Source organism: Helianthus annuus, chromosome 11 (assembly GCF_002127325.2).
Source record: "Helianthus annuus cultivar XRQ/B chromosome 11, HanXRQr2.0-SUNRISE, whole genome shotgun sequence".
Taxonomy (NCBI): Eukaryota; Viridiplantae; Streptophyta; class Magnoliopsida; order Asterales; family Asteraceae; genus Helianthus; species Helianthus annuus.
Genome location: NC_035443.2, coordinates 2,293,521 through 2,316,886, shown reverse-complemented (window position 1 = coordinate 2,316,886; position 23,366 = coordinate 2,293,521). Strand labels below are relative to the sequence as shown.

General features: G+C 37.6%; 1 protein-coding gene across 1 annotated transcript; it reads right to left on the bottom strand.

The window, feature by feature from the left end:
• Positions 1 to 6,372: 6,372 nt before the first annotated feature.
• On the bottom strand, positions 6,373 to 22,528 carry LOC110891597 (cell division control protein 48 homolog C). Its single transcript, XM_035979487.1, has 9 exons — positions 21,755 to 22,528; positions 19,645 to 20,192; positions 16,353 to 16,474; positions 7,573 to 7,618; positions 7,381 to 7,497; positions 7,183 to 7,287; positions 7,030 to 7,095; positions 6,844 to 6,908; positions 6,373 to 6,674 (listed from the first exon to the last, which is right to left on the bottom strand). The coding sequence occupies exons 1-9, from the start codon at positions 22,515 to 22,517 to the stop codon at positions 6,443 to 6,445; spliced, it is 2,064 nt and encodes a 687-aa protein (XP_035835380.1). The 5' UTR covers positions 22,518 to 22,528; the 3' UTR covers positions 6,373 to 6,442.
• Positions 22,529 to 23,366: the final 838 nt, after the last annotated feature.

Genomic DNA, 23,366 nt, shown 5'->3' with positions numbered 1-23,366 from the left:
TTTTTTTTCAAAAAGTAACTGATAAAACACAAAGTCAAGAATTTCTTTATGTTTAATCCAAAACCATGATTATTACAACAGAAGGAAATTATTCATGATTAATCTCATTCCACTCATAATGAAATAAAATACAATGCATAGTATTCATTTTTTTTTCAAAAACTAACTGATAAAACATAACGTCAAGAATTTCTTCATGTTTAATCCAAAACGAATGAACTGTGAATGTAAAATGGTGATCATCTAAGTATAAAAGATAACTGTCATATTTGAATCTAAAGATGGTATCACTTTCCATAAAAATCTTATTTTTGGTTTAAGAGATAAATTAAATCTTCCAAAATTAAAATAATTAAGCAATTACAATTGCTTCCTATGTCGGCACACATATTAATGTTCTTGCAAAGCATTAATGATCAACGATTTCATAGACGCTTTACATACCACACTTTTACATATTGGTTTTCGATACAATAAATTCCAAATGTTTTGAAGATTCATTTAATACGAACTCAAATGCATGATTTCACCAACATTATGTTGACTTTTCAAACTTACATGTACTTCATGCAACTAGTGGATCCTTACACTTCATGAATCAAGAACGAGCAGGTCAAGAAAGCGATTTGGAGGATTTGGTTCACATTTCCCGCCCTTGTGCGAAAGATGGAACACAAAACCTCGATATGTTAAAACTTTATTTTTGTACAAGTCTTTTTATAAAACAATATAACTTGTGATGTCTTTTGGGAACAACTTACGACTTGTAAACTATTTCTTGTTGATGAATGGATGAACATCGTACGTATTTTATTCATATAGTTTGTTTACTTAAATCATATGCAATGAAAACTAATTAAGTGCACCACCTGCGCTTCCGCCTATGAGCGGGTGTGACAATATATATATAGGGGATGGTTCAAATGAAAACCACTTTTATTGTGAAAACTCGAAAACTAACTAAAAAAGGCTAAAAAACACACAAATTTTCTTTTCAATTTTTTTTATAAAAATCGCAGGTTTTTTTATATAAAAAACACCTTTTTAAAAAAAAGAATTTTTTTTTGCAGTACACATGTGTAGTACAATTTTTTTTTTTGAATTTTTTTTATATAGAAAAAATGGCGAAAATTGTTATGCAAAAAAAAAAAAAAAATTGGTATGTTTTTCTTGGCTTTTTTAATTAGTTTTCGAGTTTTCACAATAACTAGTGGTTTTCATTTGAACATTCCCATATATATATTATATTGTTTTTGAGTGGTAAGTAGCAATGATTAATTTTGGAATGAGTATGGGTACAATACCGATGCCTTACAACAACGATCGAACATATAAGGTAGGGTATTTGGTTTTAAATTTAACTTAATTTAAGTATTGGTACTATGTGGTACTATGCATGTTTGGGACTTTTTATGGTACCGTACTGATACCGACTAAACATATACGATACCGTATTTGATTTTGGTTTTAGTTAAATGTTAGCATCAATGCTATGTTGTACGATACCATTTCTGTACGATAGGGTACAAGTCTATCTGTGGTGGTAAGGGTTGTTGATAACTTTGAGTTTTGACTGTGGTCCCTCCCTAATTTCATTTTAATAAATTATTATATTTCTGATTTGTTATACATATTTATTCAATTTAAATACCCCCAATCCCACAATTTTGATTCGCCTCTTCCCTATAACCCACAACATTTCTACTTATGTGGCTCTCTCTCTCTCTCTCTCTCTCTCTCTCTCTCTCTCTCTCTCTCTTTATACCAAAACATTTCTACTAAAATAAACCAGACGGCCCATAAAATTGTCGATCGTACATCTGTCTTAAGTTACATGTAGGTTTGCCTTTAAATCCGATTTTGAGAAAAATGGTTTTAAAGGTTGAAAATTAAGGAAAGGTTAGTTAGTGCAAACAGTTGAAAAAATGGATGGTTTTTCTTCAATAGAATTTGGATCCTGTCATAATTTTTGTTTGTTTGTGTTAGAAATATCAAACCAAGTTTATCATAGTTGCAATCAATTATTTTATGTTATTAATTTCTAAATAACAAAGTTGTTGCTTGTAAAGATGAGCAAATTTAATACACATTACATTACTCCTTTCAGTATTTTATCAACTTGATTTTTTATACCCTAAAATTTATAATATACATTTTTTTACCATGAAGGGCTTCTGAATAGATACGTTGGTGGGGTGAATGGGAGTGAATTGGTGGTAAGAATTATATTCCATTATGCAAAGATATGTTCTCTATGCATATTATTCTTTGATGAGGTTTTCTGCTTCAGAATTAATTTTGACATAAGGATACCAAGGCTGGATGGTGTGGCACAAAGCCACTAGGACTTTATTGCGTAACGTAAGCGCCAGGTAGGTTTTAGGGAAACAATGGCGCCCCCTTTGAAGAAAAAAATCTGATTGGCTCACTCAAGGTGGCCCCCACTACACAAGGCTTTGGCGCTCACCATTGAGATACAGAAGTGCAGAATGGAGCCCTTTTTTGGCAAAGGGGGCTGGTGTTGGGGGCACCACCCAACTGAGGTGACTAGGGGTGTTACCCCACACCGCTTAGCCTAAATGGTTATGTTGGTGGGTCCAGCTCGAAATCCGTATCATATATAAGAACACGAACATGACCTTAGTGTCGTGGAATGACATAATGGCCCATTTAACCCGATTTTTTATACCTTTTGGCATATTAATATTCTTATTACAAATGAACAAATTGCTCACCAAAGAAGGCCTCCAATGTCTTCCCATTTGACATCTGGAATGCTCAAGAATCTTGCGCTTCTTAAATAGGGTTAAACGGCCAGTTTGGCAGTGCGTTGTATGTAGATTGAAAAAAAAATCAACAAGAGATAAACAAACTTGATAGATAAACAACACGTATGAGTTTCTCTGAATACCTTGAAATTAGCCTATCTAATGCTTCGGAATACCTTGAAATCAGCCTATCTGACCCTAATGCTAGCCAACTATTCAGAATTCCATGAGAGCTTGCTTTAGTTCATGTTCTTCTTCAAACATTATTGTAAAATGTATACTCCGCATAACATGGTGCTTAGCTTTCTCCACCAAGACTTTTAAATTAACACCAAGAAAATGTGGAGACGACCTTGAAATTTTGACAAGATCAAAACTAGCATCAAGTTTCATACCTCGTGTAGGCACCGAAAGAATGTGCTTTCTAGCCTTTTCATTCGGAACATGTAAAGGAATGTGAAATTGAAAACATGACATCCCTGTGAATGCCCGGTTACGTCTACTAGTAGCACCAATCAACAAAAGGTATCAGTCTGGCTTTTCAAGGCGGTTTAGAAATTGATGCACATAAGCCATTACGATCTGTAGTGCCATCTCAATGAAAGCAACTGCGTTAGGTCATGGATGAAAGAAATGGACGATACAACTGCTAATGCTTTTGAAAACAACTCTAGTTTTTTTCCTACAAGATAAGATAATACATGTGAGTTAAAGTAATTGATGCATAGTTATGATCCTGATTTAGGACATAAGATATTTAGGAGCTTAATTCAACTTTTTCATTAAATCATGTCTAATCTCATGATTCGTTGGCTTGTGCAGATGGCAGAGTTTAAGGAAAGCCTACCGTCAATTTATGGAGATAAAGTGCTTAAACATACTATACGAAACGCCTAAATGGAGTAGAAGAACGTCAGTTAGTATTCTAGATGAAGAGTTTATGGGGATATTAAAACATGAGACTATCTTGTTGAGGATGCAAGTGGATAAGTTATCAGACTTCAGGATTTGGGTATCTTAAAATGCACTTATCTTATGCATTATATACAATATAGATATAGATAATTAACTATGAGACCATTGGTAAGTATTAGGCAACAATGTATGTATTACTTCATCATTGTGTTCATATTGGAATTTAATGATATCTATGTATTGAACACGACAATTGATATACCATTATGCTAATTTGTTAATCGGTCCTAACCCTAACTCGAGTCCAACTTGAACCTTAGGTCTTCATTTCCTGCCAGATTCGGATTAGGTTGGCAGGTTTTACTCGATGCGTCAAGGTTTAGAAGTCAAGGAAATTTAAAATTTGTTATTTGTGATCACCAGGTGTTTACTTACAGATTAAGAAAAAGTGAAAATGATTGTATCTCAAGAATGCAAGCTCAACTTGTACTTGTTTAAACCCATACAAAGTTCCGATACGAAAAAAAAACAAATTCTAAAATCTATACCAAAACTCAATGTGCTAATCAAACAAAAAAAATCATTAAAGTTATATTGGAGGTAACTTTGATAAATGATAAGAAGCTCTAGAACGCTTTGAGTAATGAAGTTTTACCTGCAAGAAAACATACAAGAATATTCAAACCAAGGTCTAGTTAAGATACCTTATATGCAACAAATTGACAACAAGGCACAACTTTCATTACTGAATGTGCAAGTCATTATAGCATTAATTACTAATGTACTAGAATATTAAAACCAAGTTCTAGCTAAGATATTGTAGATGCACTTTGTGTGTGTAGCTAGTGATTGGTTATAACGTATAACTTTTGGTCATTGTCTAAACGTTTAAAGTATGTTTATGTTTGACTTTTGTGTTAATTGACCAAAGTCAAACGGCATCCTCCTATAGTTTGACTTGGTGTGTCTGATCCAAACGACAAGCATGAATCCAAACAAAAATGGTTGTTGGTTGGTTCTTTCAAATGACTTTGAGTGTTGCTTGGAACTTCCATTCTCGTTTGGTTAGTGCAAACGAGATTAGATGTTGTTTGGTCAGGGGTCCAAACGACAATAGGTGTCGTTTGGCCCATGACCAATGTCCAATGTCGTTTCAATCAGTTGACTTTTGAAGAGAAAGTGTTGAGAGCTTATCATTTGTATATTGAAACAAAACTCTACTGAAGTCAATACATGGATTAGTATATCTTGGTGTTATTAATTGTATATTGCTTGGTTTGTGCTATCACTTGGATTCCCCACTTGTTATAGCATTCATAAACAAGAAATCATCATTGTTCAAAGATCAAATCTGACCTTCAGATATAAGATATACAGATATACACACAGCAAATCAACAGCAGGGCACAACTTACATTGTAGAATATATAAGGGATAGAGAGTGAATTTCAGACATGACAAAAACCTAATATAAAATTCACAGGTGACGTCCTGGTCAACCTGGAAGTAATTCATGGGTCATTAACTTTTTAAAATTTATGTTTTATTTTAGGAAGTAAACTAGCTAGTTGGGTAATTTATGCCAAATCTAAAAGTTAAAAGAGAAAGTAAAATAAGATTGTATAATTATATACATATGTATAGTATGTTATAAATTCGAAATCTTGATACAATTTTTTATTGTATTTTAATATCTAAAAAGAATTCGATTAAATGAGTTATATTTATGTCAACTCATGAAAATGCATGTCATGTTCATGTTTATCTGTCTAACACGATTTTCAAATTCATATTCAGGTTTGTGTCAAATTTTGGTAGCCAACAATCCAAACACGACCATGTTTTGGATGTTGTCTTTATGCGAACAATGGCGGTTTATTTATAAAGATAGTGATGATGTATATGAAGACGACACCACATTGAAGTAGTTTATTATACCTTATCAGAGATGGAAGGGGAAATTTCTTCCAATGCTAGCGCAAAATGAGCAGCTTTGATAGTAGATGGCATCTCATCTAGATAGCTTTCGGATGATGAGCTAGATGCCCCCTCATGAATAGCAGCTTTAGATTTAGTGAAAGCTTCTGTAAGACCTTCTATAACAGCAGCCGTTGTAGCTATATCCATCTAAAATATGGTAAGTCAAACAAATAATATTGAGGTATTGGTTAGCGTGAAAATGAGGTCATGAATTACATCAAATATGAGTGATATTCGCGAGTATAGGTTTTTTCTACCCATGTTCGAGTCGGTTCCAAGTTGAACCTATGTACACGTTTAACGAAATGGGTGAAGTCAGGGAGATGTAGTGGGTTCACAACTTTTGACCAGTTTATTTTTATAATCTTTCTCAGATTTTTTTTTTTTTTTTTTTGTCATAGGCCACTTTAACATGTTGTGCCCAAATTTATAAGTAAAAGGAAATTAGGCATATGATAAGATTTGTAGTATAAACATAATGTTTTTATACACACTTAATTTTGTTGTAAATTTTAATTTTGTAGTACTAAATTTGCATAAAAAATCTAGATCCTACATGCCGGGTTTGTGTGAACCCACGAATACCCATGCCATCTTCAAGTTCATGTTGAAACTTCAGATTCGTGTAGGATTTGACTACCACCACATGAACACGGCTTGTTAGCAGCCACGCTACCAAATAATGCTATATTGGTCTATATCAATAAACTTGTGTATTTCACCACAAAAGGTATTGACAAACTTGTACAATTAAATGCATTTTTTATCATTGTAACTTGTTAGCATTCATAGAAGAAAGAAAAACGAACCATTCTTTTAAGATCCGATCCATTTAGATTTGCACAAGCCTCGCTCCGAGCAATAGCACCCAAGTCGACATCAACATCTAAAGGCTTATTCCTAGAAAGAGCTTTTAAGATCATCTCACGCTGCTCTTGGTTCGGCAGAGGAACATACATATGTGTCCCTAACCTTCCGGGGCGTAAGATTGCTTTGTCCATCACCTTTGGCCTAGAATAATCAAAACCCCAACAAGATCAATAACATTCTTTTGAACAACAATTTTTTACACCTATACACCATCAAATCATGTACTTGCAAAGGTTTAAACCCACACCACTTTTGATTGGACAAGCACCTAGACTACTTGATCAATAACTATAAACCATTTATCACTAACCTGTTGGTAGCAGCAATTACGTAAACTCCCTCGCGTTGATCATTACCATCTAGCTCTGTCAGTAGCTGGAAAATAAAAGAATATTCATTTTTAAGATAGAATATGCTTAGTGAAACATAATAGATATCTACAAATATTGACCCACAATGAGAAAGATTAATAATATGATTTCTAAAATTTGCTTACCTGGGTGAGTAGTCTGTCAACAACCAACCCCCCTTCCTTTCCACGCTTTGTTGTTATAGCATCTATCTAAAATATTAATCCAAAAAAAGTATAATGAGGTAATGACATTTGTCAAAATCAGTTCTAGAAAAAAAATAAACATATAAAGAAAACCTCATCAAAGAATAGTATGCATGGAGAACATGTCCTTGCACGACTGAATATAGTCCGCAATGCCAATTCACTCTCCCCATCGTATTTGTTCAGAAGCTCAGGACCCTTCACAGTAAACAAAAAAATATATATTATAAACTTTAGGGTATAACAAATGAGGTGGATCAAATATGGAAAGAGGTAAAATAAGTGACATACCTTAATGTGTATGAAATTTACTCCTGCTTCGTTAGCAACAGCTTGGGCAATCAATGTTTTTCCACATCCAGGAGGTCCATAAAGCAAAAATCCTGTCTTCCAATCTATTCCAAATTTCTAAAAGAATAGGAAATTAACTATAGAAATACCTTTTATTGAAATTGAATTTAACAATATATGCATTAAATTTACCCTTTCCAATTCAGGACATATAATAGGCAAGACTATGTGTAGGTCCCTTTTCACGGAGGATTACGAACCTAAACCTTGTTATACAAACCTACTAGCGAGTGCGGAATCCAAGCTAGCAAGCAAACCGAGTTAGTAGCAAGTAGAGAAACAAACACACAAAGATTCACCGATTAACACTAGTCGTATTAATGCAAATGAAGGTTCGGTTACAAGCTCAATGTTTACAGAAGTGTTCTATAAACTCTCTAAGTGTGTGTGTGAGTTCTGGGCAGAATGCTCTCTAAGCTTCTATCTCTCGGGTGTGTGGGAATGGCAGAACTCCAGAACTCCAGAACTAACTCACACTCAACACATGCATGGGTATATATACCCAGCTCAGCATGTCTGGTCGAAGGATTCGACAGATGGTCCGAAGGATCATCTGTCGACCACATGTTACACGAAAGATCAGCATGGACCTCGAAGGATCATCCTTCGAGGTCTAATGGTCGAACCATGGTCGAACCATATCTTTCGATCACCTCGAAGGATCAGGTGTATCCTTCGAGGCTATCCTTCGATCTGAACATCTTTCAAATGTTGTCCAAGTCAAACCGGAGGATGGTTGACTTGGTCAACTTACAATACAAATCAGGACATCGTTTATATCAGACCGAATACAGACAAAGTACAGACACAAGTGCACCAACAAACTCCCCCTTGGCTGTAGCTTTGTCTTTGATCTCTAATCTTTGTCTTGTTCTTCTAAAAGTGTAGACCCGTCTTGAACTTCGACGGTCTTTGGTCTTCAAGTCTTCAAGACTCTGATGTCCTATCATGTCTTCAATGTCGGAGGGTCTTCAAAGTCTTCACGTCTTGAAAGTAGAAAGTGTATCAACAAACTACCCGTATCATGTGGGAAGTGTGTTGACAAACTCCCCCTTAACATAAGCTCCCCCTTGAGTTATGCTCGTGAAAAGACTTTATCTTTATGAAGTGAGATCCTTGTGGTGATGATGATGGCCAGCGGCGACTCGATCACCTTCATTCATTGAGTGCCTTCGCGTCGTGTCTTCATTCCAAGGCTTGTTATCGACCATGTTCTCCTAGCCTTTAGAATCTGCACATGCAAGAAATCTAAACGCGTAATGAGAACAACTGCTTGGAATAGTATAAACAAATGACACACGAGTGACCATGTCAAAATCAAACACCGTCCGACAGTTTGAAAGTTTAATAAATTTATCAATTTTAAATTCTAACTTTCAAAATCTGCAAATTTTGACCGTTTATGAAGATTTAGTCAGTTCGGTTTTCAGTCAGGTTTCAGGTAACGAAGACTTGAGCTCCAACATCGTACGATCGAAAATAAAGCAGAAATAAAATCTTTTTGGCTTTTATAAAGTTTATATTAAAACACGCCTAAAATCTTTTTGGTATTTTGAAATTAAAAGACAACAATTTAAGATCCTTTGAGTGTTATCAAACGACATCACCGCTAATGTCGTGCTGATATGCACCAAACGACGAAACTGTTTAAAAGAAATAATAAAAGTTAAGCAGTAAATAAATAAATATATACAAACATTCTTTTTGCGAGTTTCGAGGGTAAGAGAATCATATCAGTGTACGGTCATGCCAAAACACTCTTGTTGTTTAGTTAGTTAACATTAAGATAAGCATCCTATAACAATTATCGGTATTGTTGTCCACTTAAGCTCAACTTATCAGATGTAATCATGTTTAGAGGATACGTTAATGTATGATTTATACTTACCGACCGGTGTTCATCCACATCACGACACATTCCCGTATCAAGGTATGCACGAGAGTTCATCTTACCGGTGAGTATACCGATTATCATCTGTTTGACCGTATAAATTGTGAGATACTCACTTATTTTGATTCGAAAACAAGCCCTTTGTGATATAATCACTTATTGATGAGGAACTTGATTTTCGTATGCATGAGGGCACAGGTGCAAGTCCGTGAACAGGTCAGTACTTCCGTACAGCAGAGAGACGAACTTGACACCCGGAAAAATGTGATATTTTATCACTTATTTGATTTGGACATGTGATTGTTTATCACTTATTGAGGTCGAATGCAGTATGCAATATGTACACGTATGTATAGTATCATGGAAGATCTAGACTTGCGTCCCCGTTATTTTTCGGTAAAAGATACAACCATGATACCCAGATGATAAGCAGCATAAAGACCGAATATCTCAGAACCTCGGCAATCAATCAAACGAAATTTCGGTACTAAGACCATATGCCAATGAATGGTTCCCACCTGATCTTCAGTCGATTAAGATTTATATCACCCTGCACACTTTAAAATGATTGTGAGCCTACCGATACATCTTATATAGAGCTGCTTATCGTTTTTCATTTAAGGTTTAAAGAGGTTTGGATAGACCACTGATGTACTATCATTTTCTCTTTTGCTCTCCAGGAAACTCATTTTTGTTTTTCTATTGTTTTTGTGTTTTTGAAATTTTTCAATGTTTTTGGATTTTCAGATTTTTGGATTTACTCCCCCTAAAATCAATAAACTAAGATAAATTTAAAAATACAAGGATATTTTCAAAAATGATTTTCCGATGTTGGTTTACTCTTGTGCTTGACCTTAATGCCGTTTACCAAAATTAAGTTTTATCCGAAAAGATTTAACAAATTTGGAAAAATGAGTTGGCATGTCGGTAAGCGGTGCGGACCTTGACAACATTGATGAGTTTCATATTGAAACAATCACGTGTGAGGTGATATCCGAGATCAACGTGTCAGGTCAAAGAGTGCTGTACAAGATAATAACAATTCACAAAGCAGCTAAAATATCGACAAGTATAGGAGAGATTAAGAATTAAAGGCGTATCCTGCAACTGTTCCGTGCATTGCAAGGAATCTAAGCACACTCCCAACTGGATATCCACCCGGTGTGGACTTCAAGGTCGAATTTGCATCTGCTGAGAAGTCTCTTGACAGCAATAAGCTCATAAACCTCCGGGTCCGGCTGGTTTTCCACATTTCACCAGCGAAGGTCTTTGACTTTCTCTTTCAGAAATGGTGTGCGGATGTTCAATCCACGCCAAGGCATCGGCACACATTTCACTTCATTCGTTCCTGAGGACCCGATCAAAACCAGAATGACCAAATTTTCGGCACGTTCTTCATTTGGTCGAATTTGCATCTTCATTCAGCCACATTTTCTTTTTCTTTTCTCTCTCTCCATCAAAGGCAACAATTTCTTCTGTCGCCTATCTTGTGCAAGGACATTCCACTATCAACAATCCTAAGACTATCAATAGTTCCTCCTGGAACTTCCTGCACACTCATTCAGAGATTAGTTGGAGAGAGGGACCCAAGCCATTGTGGTCTTGGGTCTTCCATTTTCATCAATGACAATAACTTCTTGTCTTTGATGGTTTGTAAATTGTGATGGTCCCCCTGATTCAGTAACCGATTTAGGTTTCCATGTCTGTTTTGTTTTATCAGTGTCATTCTTTAAAATTTTAACTTCATTACAGTTTGAAGTTTTTGAATTTGTTGATTTTACAGAAACAGATTGTTTTTGAACCACATCGGTTTTAATTGCTTTTTCAATCCTTTTGACCTGTTGGCGTTTCTGTTTCTTCTCCCTTTCTTTTACAAGTCGGGGATCTTGTTTTGTGAAAACAGATGGCTTACGGTCAGTCTTGCCACGGGGATCATCAACCTTTCCTTTTTGCTTATGAAGATAAGGGCAATTTCGAATTATATGCCCAATGGTTCCACACTCAAAACATGATCTTCGTTCAACATACCTCGAAGAATCATGTGTTCTCTTAGCCGATGATGTTGAACTTTGTGAACCCGAGGTACTAGGCTGTGAACTGTTTTGTTCATTTCTTTTCAAAACAGTAGCTTTCTTGACAAAATCTAAGTTAGATTTATTTTCAAACGTTTCAATTTTGTCTGTTCCCGTCGATTTCACAAATTTAACATTTTTCTTCTTCTTTTGATTCGGCTTCTTCTGGACTTGAGCCGGTGCCTTTGCTTTGGGCTTGGTGTGATTTTGCTGTTTTGGCATTGCTGGTAATTTCTTGTTGCCAAATTGTTTTCGAACTTCAGCCTTTGGGATTGGAGGACACTGTGTAACTGTAACATGTGGTCCTTTCTTCCCCAAAAACTTACTTGTCGAATTTTCAAAGACTTTATCGATTAAGGATTGATTAACATTCTTAATAGGAAAATCTTTGTCTGAGTAAATTTTATCATCACCAACCAAAGTGTACAGCAAGGTCACACTCTCCGACTCCTTCTCAGACGAGGACTCAGTTGCAACAGTCTTAGCGGGTGTGGCAGGGGGATCACATAGAATGTGATTCTCAAGAGGTATGTCCTCATTTTTGACTACCGCATCAGACTTTGCTGGAGCAGCATCATCAGATTCATCATCTGAAGAATCAGCATCCTCAACCTCAACTGGAGGATCCTGTTTCTGTTCAGCAGTTACAGATGTATCTGCTGACACATCCGAATCTGAGGATACTTCTTTCTGGTATCCGAGTCCTGCTGCAAACTCCTTCACATCAAGAGGAACAGATGGTTCGAAGAACACTCTATCCTCCTCATCAGGCATGGCATCATAATTGTGTCTGACTGGTGGTGGACATTTTTTGTATCCTATGCATGTGACATCCCGTTTTTCTTTCTGAACGTCAATGATGTGATCCAACACGTAGCTAGAGCTCAAATAGCTGTCTAGCTTGAGTTGGATTGCCTCACTTTCCGTTTTTACACAGACCATTTCTTTTTGCATTGCCTCAAGACGTGAGATGTACAAATTAATGTCCGTTTGTTTTCTGGAAACCATTTTAGTCAATTCAGTTTTGTCTTTCTTTAATGTCTCAATCATTGACTTAAATTCCTTTTCATGGTTTTCATAAAACATATTGGCTTCTGTGCATTTTGAAAGATCCACAGTCAACTTCTGATTGTGGATGAATGTCACATCATATTTTTCTTGCAAAGCCTCGTGTTTGCTTTGCAATGCACACCACTCAGCATTCAAGGAATCATGTTTGTCTTGCAAGTCAAACAAACTAGCTTGTAAAGCATCATGTTTGGCTTGCAACTCAGACATGTTTGCCTCAAACTCAGCACATTTAGCCTGCAAGCTATCACAGTTATCACAGTTTACAGCAATGGGTTCATCGACACATACCTGACTTGAAGAACTGTCGACATTAGCCATAAAGGCTGAATGGAGAGAAGACGAAGTACAAGCAGCTTGATCCACCAGAACAGATCTTCTTTGAGTTTCTGCTGCAGCTTCCTCCAAAAGTTCATCAATGTCAATATCATCTGAAACATTAGATGTCTCACCCACATGATCATCACCAGAGTTGGATGATTCTTCATCAACACTCCTGCTGTATCCAGAGGAGTCTTCATCTTCAGACGATTCATCACCACTGGCAGAAGATTCTCCATCATTGGTGTGAACCAGCTCCTTCACAATCTGAGCAAAACATGCTGTTCCATCAGGAGCATCACCACCCAACTGGATTGACCAGTCACAACCTTCATCCACCTGAACTGCAAGTGCTCGGTTGGTTTGGTTGTTGACAGGCACCAATGTACGATCATTGTTTCTGTTCTGCTGGTTGCCTTGGTTCCTGAAGGGGTTTTGATTCCCGTGCTGGGCTGGCTTTGTACATTCCCGTTTAAAGTGGCCCCGTTCACCACAGTTGAAGCACTTAACAGCTTGCTTATCGAACCCATACTTGGTGTCTCGCTTACTTTCCAAGCTGGTTCTTCCAGTACTTTCCATCCAATCCTTTGCTCTTCTCACAGCACTCGCAAAGGCCCACTTGATGTCCATCAAGTCCATCTCCTCCTTATCAATCTGCCTGTAATCTTCTTGTGTCAGATTAATGTTTCCAATCTGACCTTCTATCAACCCACAGTACGCGCTCACTACAGTGTTAAGCAGCTCCATGTGTTCCTTAGCTACTTCTACACTGATTTTAGAGAAGCTTGACGTGTCGAGCTGTACTGTACTTGACTTTGATTGTTGACCTGCAGCAGATGATGTTCCTCCATAACATGCATATTGAGGTTGTTGAGCAGGAGGAGGATGAGGTGGTTGTATTGGATTTCCATACAGATCTGTGGTTGGAGGCGGCTTTACAGGAACTTGCACTGGATTGCCATACATATCCGTGCTTGTGACAAACGCCGTTTGAAGTGGAGCATGTGATCCAGCTTTTGCAGATGAAGTAGTGGAGGTGCCATAATACATCTCTGGATTCTGTGGCACTGCAACTCTCTTTGCCTTCAACGTTTCTTCCTGATCCTTGTTCTCCAGAAGCTGCACGAAATCGTTGATATTGGTAGTTCTCAACGTTCCGTTGTACTTCAAGATTTCCAGGAAGTTGTTCCATTGAGGAGGCAATGCATCGGCAAACTTCTTTACCACCTCTGTTGGAGTCGTTGTGACTTCAAAGTTGGTCAGCTCAGTAAGTAGGTGATAGAAACGGCTTGTCATATCTCCTAAGGACTCCTTATCCATACATGTGAAGCCATCAAATTCTTTCTTCAGTAGATCTCGTCGTAGTTGACGTGTGGCTTCATTACCCACTCCTCTTGTCTTCAATGCATCCCACAACTTCTTCGTAGTCTTGAAACTGACGAACTGATGATAAATATCCTTGCTCAGTGCTTGAGTGAGGATAGCGTATGCTTTCTTTTCTAAGTCATACGTCTTCTTTTGTTCATCAGGAAGATCGGCAAATGTAGCTGTCGAAGAAGCAGCAACCTCGATAGTTTGATCGAATTCCGTAATGAACCGTAACCACAACTCTGTATTTTGACCAAGAATATATGTATGGAAACGATCAACCCATCCCGGATATTCATGAAGATGCATCAACTTTGGAGGCCTGTTTAAACTTCCGGTTTCACTTTCGCTTAGTAGAAGACTTTGAATACTCGGAGTTTGATTTGAAACAAACGCCCATTGACCAGCTGGAGTGGCATTTGCTTGTGAGGATGTAGAAACTGGAGATTCGGCCCATGATGGAGATTGACTGGTATTCATGTATTTTCCACTGTCTGGAGCCGGACTTCCCCACCAACTCGGATTCATGATAGATAAGCAAAATAAATGCTAAGAAAAAAAAGATCCGAAAGATAACACAACCGAAAGATCCTGGTCGAAAGATCTGAAATCACAGAAACTTGTTAACAATAAACAAACCTCAATCGAAAGATATAACCTTGTTCGAAGGATCAACAGTACTCGAAAGATTACTGTTGACTCTCGAACAATGATTTCGAAAGATTCAAGAACTCGAAAGATTCCCTTTGAAAGATCCTTATCTTTCGAGCCAAATCCTTATCTTTCGAACAACAGATCTCGAAAGATTCACCAATACGAAGGATCCTAATCTTTCGGACACTTATCTTTCGAATAGCTAACTTCCGAAGGATCACACTTGTTCGAATGATCAACAGTGTTCGAAGGATCACTGTTGACTTTCGAGCACTGGCTTCGAAAGACTCAAAATCTCGAAAGATTCTCACTTGAAAGATCCTTATCTTTCGAGATAAAACAACTATCTTTCGAAAAGATTCCCTGATCGAAAGATGTGTTTCGAACTTCGAAGGACTACTCGAAAGATGTTTATCTATCGAGCTGTCACTGATCGAAGGATGGTCTTTCGATGTCGAAGGATATCTTTCGATGTCGAAGGATATCTTTCGAATGAGCACTGACACACTGACACAGATGTGACGGGTTGGTGAAAAGGTGATGGGTAGGTAAGTCAACTTTCGGCAGAAAGGTATGGCAGGCTGACAACTTTCCCACCAACCACGATTTTGAAAGATAATTTGCCCAAAAATGGAAAACTTAACCCAGAAACCGGTGACCGGAACCTTAACCGGAATATTGCCGGAATTCACCAAATCACTCAAAAACAAGTTTTCAAGTTACCCAACCCACTTTAAAACACTCCCGGTTAGTTTAGACACGTTTTTACTCAAAGAAAAAGCAAGAAACTTGGTAAAAACAGGTGCAAAACCAAGTGTTTCAACACACCACAACTTGTAAAAACCCGGTTTTAAACAAGGTTAAGAGCCTTAGCTCTGATACCACTTGTAGGTCCCTTTTCACGGAGGATTACGAACCTAAACCTTGTTATACAAACCTACTAGCGAGTGCGGAATCCAAGCTAGCAAGCAAACCGAGTTAGTAGCAAGTAGAGAAACAAACACACAAAGATTCACCGATTAACACTAGTCGTATTAATGCAAATGAAGGTTCGGTTACAAGCTCAATGTTTACAGAAGTGTTCTATAAACTCTCTAAGTGTGTGTGTGAGTTCTGGGCAGAATGCTCTCTAAGCTTCTATCTCTCGGGTGTGTGGGAATGGCAGAACTCCAGAACTCCAGAACTAACTCACACTCAACACATGCATGGGTATATATACCCAGCTCAGCATGTCTGGTCGAAGGATTCGACAGATGGTCCGAAGGATCATCTGTCGACCACATGTTACACGAAAGATCAGCATGGACCTCGAAGGATCATCCTTCGAGGTCTAATGGTCGAACCATGGTCGAACCATATCTTTCGATCACCTCGAAGGATCAGGTGTATCCTTCGAGGCTATCCTTCGATCTGAACATCTTTCAAATGTTGTCCAAGTCAAACCGGAGGATGGTTGACTTGGTCAACTTACAATACAAATCAGGACATCGTTTATATCAGACCGAATACAGACAAAGTACAGACACAAGTGCACCAACACTATGTTGTTAAAAAACTCTCTCCTCAACGAATCAAGACCTCCAACGTCTTCCCATGTGATTTTTGGTATGCTCGAGAATCCATCTCTTGTTATAGCGGGTTGAATTAGCTTGGCAGCTGCCTGTATGTATATAATTTATATTTTGAAAAAAATCAACAACAATCTCTTAACACCTTATTAGACAAAAAATAACAGTGCGTTAGCATAGGGTTAGACTTAGAAGTGTAACATTGTGGTCTATATAAATCACACCTAATGTAATTCTAATCACAACTTCTAATACAATGCTTTTCAAACAAAATCGCTCCTGCGCTCAGTTTGCAGGGGGGGCGTATTTGACAAAATATAATAGCGCATTAGTATAGGGTCAGAAATGTAACATTGTGGTCTATATAAGCCACACCTAATGTAACTCTAATCACAATGTAGGTCCAGGTTTCGGGACCGAAACCGTGATTTTATGTTTATGTTCAAAGATGGAAGAGATAAGAGAGATGATAACCAACAAACTTTGTATTAATCCGGTAGTAAACATTACAAGTCGGCCCGGTTACATGACAACCGAACTAATACCAAAGAAGTATACATCCGGGGAGAAACCAAGTGGTGATTTCTCCCGGTGAGGTCTCAGACCTCCATTCACTCTCTAGCACACACTTGTGCTCTCACTCTTGTGTTGCAAATGACAAAGTGTTGGTACTTATACCCAAACACAGGCTGCAGGTCGAAGGATCAGACTGACTGGTCGAAACATCATCCTTCGATCAGACAGTCTTCGAAAGATACACATATACCTCGAAGGATCATATATCCTTCGAGGTCCATCTTCATCCTTCGATGGGTATCTTTCGAGCTCATCGAAGGATATTCATAATCCTTCGATGCCTTATCCTTCGACACCCATCATAGCACAACCATACTTTGTCTAGCAACACACACACGGTCAAACGAATAACCCTCTCGTTTGACCACTTCAAACGAGCGGGTCTATACACGTTCGTTTGACCGTTTCACCAACTATTACAAATTCAGCATAAAATAAAACTAATCTATTCGACAAGCATCGGACACAAAATCTGCATCAACAAATTCCCCCTTGTCCGTTGCTGTCGAATGCTGAAAATGCAACTGCAATCATCGATCTTCAGTCAAGTAATCATCTTCTGTGTAAACAAATTCCCCCTTGACCGATGATCCAGGTAAGTAGTATCTCGACGCTCATTGTATAAAGCTTCCCCCTCAGAGTACGCGCATCCGTGTTTGAGTGTTGTGCAATTTCCTCAAAGGACTCAATTGACCGATCTTCCGCTGATCTTCCAATACTCCAACCGGCATTTGATAAGGGTTCCATTCTATAACAACTGCATCAAGTCTTGATCTTTAAGCATACCTATGATTGCGTTTAGAAATTTACCGAAGAAATACCGAAGAAATTCAACATATTTTTATCCCCCCCATTTCTTTGGCAAAATCTCTAAACCTTAACAGATTCTTTCCACTTCAAAGAAACTGTCGTCAAATATTCACCAATTCCCTCCACCAAGCGGAACTGTTGTGTTTGGCCCATAATAGTCACGTTACCATTTTTGCCATTGCATTGGTAACCGTGACTACCCCACAATTTTTCAAACATCAAGTCTTCATCATCTCTTGTGTTCATCATGCTGCATCACCCCGCGTGTTCCCAAAGCCCGTACGAATTTTGATGTTGAAACTTTGAAGCCCGGTTTGAATAATCCTTGCGAACACCCGACCCGACTCCAAGTGAATTAAATGATTAACCCCAACACACTGTCTGAGCTCATAAAATTCCACAACATCTGGATCCTTCGAAACATCTGCATCAAACGAAAGATAAACACCAAGACAGCTTCGAAAGATGATCTTTCGTAAGTCTTTCGAGCGCATGTCACATATCTTTCGAGCATCTTTCGAGCACATGTCACAGATCTTTCGAACACCTTTCGAAGTTGGACATGGCTGATCCTTCGTACACTTCAGAGTTGATCCTTCGAAGTCTTTTTGATCCTTCGAAGAACTGATGATCTTTCGAGCACTCCTGTCCATCTTTCGAATCTCCTTGATCGAAGGATGATCTTTCGAGATCGAAAGTTATCTTTCGATGGTTCTGACACAAGGACAGAAAGTACGACAGGTTGGTGAAAAGTTGATGTGGTAGGTGACCAACTTTCGCAAATTTCGAAGCATGAAAATTTGAAATTTGAATTTTGTTTGATCCTTCGAAAACTGTTCAATCTTTCGATGGACAAACAGCATCTTTCGAAATTTGAAGCTGTCAAGAACATCAAGAACACGGAGGACTGTTCATCTGCAGATCTGACGAAAACACTTTGTATACAGTTGTTGATGATGGAAACTTGAAGATTTAGGAGAAAAACATAAAACCCAACACCCGGTTTAGCACAGATCTGGATATCCGGGTCCAGATCTGGGTTTTTCTCATTTTCACCTTTTTTTTTTTTTTTACATCTTGAACAAAAACCCACAAAAATCACAGATCTAGAGCACATGTGACTTAGTAAACGGTTAGTTTTACTAAATCGGGCACCATGGCTCTGATACCAATTGTAGGTCCAGGTTTCGGGACCGAAACCGTGATTTTATGTTTATGTTCAAAGATGGAAGAGATAAGAGAGATGATAACCAACAAACTTTGTATTAATCCGGTAGTAAACATTACAAGTCGGCCCGGTTACATGACAACCGAACTAATACCAAAGAAGTATACATCCGGGGAGAAACCAAGTGGTGATTTCTCCCGGTGAGGTCTCAGACCTCCATTCACTCTCTAGCACACACTTGTGCTCTCACTCTTGTGTTGCAAATGACAAAGTGTTGGTACTTATACCCAAACACAGGCTGCAGGTCGAAGGATCAGACTGACTGGTCGAAACATCATCCTTCGATCAGACAGTCTTCGAAAGATACACATATACCTCGAAGGATCATATATCCTTCGAGGTCCATCTTCATCCTTCGATGGGTATCTTTCGAGCTCATCGAAGGATATTCATAATCCTTCGATGCCTTATCCTTCGACACCCATCATAGCACAACCATACTTTGTCTAGCAACACACACACGGTCAAACGAATAACCCTCTCGTTTGACCACTTCAAACGAGCGGGTCTATACACGTTCGTTTGACCGTTTCACTAACTATTACAAATTCAGCATAAAATAAAACTAATCTATTCGACAAGCATCGGACACAAAATCTGCATCAACACACAACTTCTAACACAATACAATTCTCTGATTTAACTCACCTCAAAATCAGACATTGTGTAGCTACAGTTGGCAATCTCTTCATGAGTCCAACAATATCCCTTCCTCCACCAGCCTTCATTCTTTCTAGAATGTTCCAACTTTCTTTCAAAAATTCTGTGCATAGCAATGCCACCAGCCTTTTTCACCAAAGCTTCTAAATCAGCTCCAACAAAACCTGGAGTGGACCTTGCAACTTTGATCAGATCAAAAGCACCCTCAAGTTTTATATTTTGTGTAAGTGCAGAAAGAATCTCTATTCTAGCAACTTCATCTGGAACACCTAATTTGAACTCACGATCAAAACATCCCGTCCTTCTTAATGCTGGGTCAATAGCATCAGGTCTATTAGTAGCACCAATCACCAAAACATATCCTCGTTTGTGATCACCCATGCAGGTTATTAATTGTGTCATGATACGTCTTTCCATCTCCCTTCCAAGGTTTTCTCTTTTTGAAGCAATTGCATCAATCTCATCAATGAAAACTATAGATGGTGCAGTTTTGTATGCTTTCAAAAACAGCTCTCTTATATTCTCTTCTGATCCACCTGATAAAGTTATTGATGCAAAGAAATTATATATTATTCTAGTTACCTTATAGAATGGTAATAAAAGCGTGAGATCGTGTTCGTTGTTAACAAAATACTAAAAATTTAGGTCAACTGCATCATGCTTATAAGTCTTAAGTTAAAACATACTCCATACTTATAAAACAAAAAACAAAAAACAAAAAAACAAAAAATCTTAATCGATAAAAACATCAAAACCTACATATAAATCCTAAGTTGTTAATACCTTAACATAAAAACATACTTCATACTTAGAAAACACTTTAACATACGTAAAAGGTCTGATCCAATGCGGTATATTTTGTTCAAATACCGAGTGCCACATCAAATGCGACAATGCATTTACATCACCAGATGATACCTTAACATAAAACATTACTTCATACTTAAAAAACGCTTAAACAAAAATGTAAAAGGTCTGATCCAATGCGGTAAAATTTGTTCAAATATTGATTCCCACATCAAATGTGACAATGCGTTCACATCACCACATCATACCTCAACATAAAATATACTTCATACTTAAAAAACACTTAAACATACGTAAAAGGTCTGACCCAACGCGGTATAATTTGTTCAAATACCGATTGCCACATCAAATGTGACAACACATTTACATCACCACGTCATACCATAACATAAAAACATACTTCATACTTAAAAAACACTTAAACATATGTAAAAGGTCTGACCCAATGCGGTATAATTTGTTCAAATACCGATTGCCACATCAAATGTGACAATGCATTTACATCACCACATCATACCTTAACATATATAGGAAACACACTTCATACTTAAAAAAAACACTTAACCATATGTAAAAGGTCTGACCAATGCGGTATAATTTGTTCAAATATTGATTGCCACATCAAATGTGACAATGCGTTTACATCACCATATCATACCTTAACATAAAAACATACTTCATACTTAAAAAACACTTAAACATACGTAAAAGATCTGATCCAATGCGGTATAATTTGTTTAAATACCGATTGCCACATCAAATGTGACAACGCGTCTACATCACCACATCATATCTTAACATAAAAAACATACTTCATACTTAAAAAGCACTTACACATACGTAAAAGCTCTGACCCAATGCAGTATAATTTGTTCAAATATTGATTGCCACATCAAATGTGACAATGCCTTTACATCACCACATCATACCTTAACATAAAAAAATACTTCATACTTAAAAAAACACTTAAACATATGTAAAGGGTCTGATCCAATGCGATATAATTTGTTCAAATACCTATCGCCACATCAAATGTGACAATGCGTTTACATCACCATATCATACCTTAACATAAAAACATACTTCATACTTAGAAACCCTTAAACATACAACCAAATGCGGTATAATTTGTTCAAATACCAATCGCCACATTAAATGCGACGATGTGTTTATATGACCACATCATGTGGGCCTGATCCGCACAATTTTAAACCAAGCCTAATCCTAGAGTAATACAATCCATATAGTATGAATAGTATGAATATATGATAAGAAAATTAATGTATACTACCTGATACACCAGAGACAAATTCAGTGGCTGAAATCTCATAAAATGGAAGTCCAGACTCATTAGCAATGGCATGAGCTAGTTTAGTCTTGCCACAGCCAGGCGGCCCGTATAACAAGATACCAGCCATCCGACTTCTTGGGTAGTTACAAGATACCTGTGGATTATATAAAGGAAGTATCACCTTGTGCTTCAACTCAATCAATACATCATCTATACCAAAAAGGTCCTTAAACCACGGCCCATCCTCTTCTCCATTGGCATCATCATTAGGCAAACATTTCGATTTATGTGACAACGTAGCTTTCGCCACTGTTGGCTTAACAGTTTTACCTTCCATCACCAAATCAACTTTTTTATCTGTAGCCAACACTACCTCTACATGTTTAGATCCTTTCTTCTTCGGCTGGCTGCAAACTTCTTCCTCAGACTCTGATTTGGATGAAGACGAAGAAGATGAAGACGATTCCAAAGAGTCTGATTCAGATGAAGACGATTCCGAAGAGTCTGATTCAGATGAAGACGTACGGGCGTTAATTTTGGTAGCTGGTGATGATCGATGGCCTTCTTGATAGCTACTTAACTTCCGCTTACCTTTGCTCTTGTCGGAATCTAAGGTTTGCTTGACCATCCTGGTGAACTGTTGGGGTGTGTGGCGACGGTATTCTGGATGTTTTGCGCGAAGACAGTTGACGATTTGGATGGTGGGCGGAAATGAGCTGCCGTATGTTTCCTGTATACGGCGGAGAAGGAGCTTTTGGAACATCGACGGCTGGTTGTCCATGGGTGGTGATACGGCTGCAGGTAAAGAAAGTGGGTGGTTTTCGAAAGTCAACACTAAAATATAGGTTTGTTACATAGGTTTGTATATTAGGTTTTGGTCAGTGAGTTTTATACTTGAGCTGATGTGGCAAGCTATCTCGTCTCCGACCAATGCAATTCAACATTTTCAATGTAAAACTAACTACATATATATTTATACGGAGTATATCACAAATTTATTAGCAACTCTATATTATATTATATTATATTAAATAATTATAAATATACATCAATAAATATTTATAATTTTGTAATTTTAATTTTTCTAGGACTATTTGTATTAAAAAGATCATTATAAATACAATTCTACTATTTCATCTCTCTTTTACTTCCGGATACAATTATAATAAAATGGGAAATCATTTGTAGATTGGTAGTGTCTCTGCGTGTTTAGACGCTACACTTTAAACCAAAGGGCTAATTGAATTGCGACACATGTCATGAAAGTTGGAGGAGACGTCTAAAATGTAGAGGAGGTAATGTCTGAAAGTTGGAGTTAGCGTCTAAAATCACCCTTGGAAAACTTGACATACAATAACTTATTCTTCAATAACTCCAAAATCAACCTCAAACGTTGCTCGTGCAGTACCATGGGTTTTCATGTGTAGCGGCTGAAACTTTTCACACACCAAGGCTGCCTATTTGCACACTTAGGGTTTATATACGCTGCGTATAGAGCTATACGCATCGTATATAACCCATCAGAATTTTGTTTGGTTATTTTGATGTATTTGTGGTATAAATTCTCACCTGGTTCTAACGTTAAATCGCTTAAAATATATAACAGTTAATG

What these genes read in the sequence shown, in the direction of transcription:
- LOC110891597 (XM_035979487.1), bottom strand. Translation starts at nt 22,517, where the DNA reads ATGTTCCAAAAGCTCCTTCTCCGCCGTATACAGGAAACATACGGCAGC. An exon ending in TATGTCCTGAATTGGAAAGG is followed by an intron (nt 7,498 to 7,572) that starts GTAAATTTAATG and finishes CTATTCTTTTAG; the next exon opens with AAATTTGGAATAGATTGGAA. An exon ending in TAAATTTCATACACATTAAG is followed by an intron (nt 7,288 to 7,380) that starts GTATGTCACTTA and finishes TTTACTGTGAAG; the next exon opens with GGTCCTGAGCTTCTGAACAA.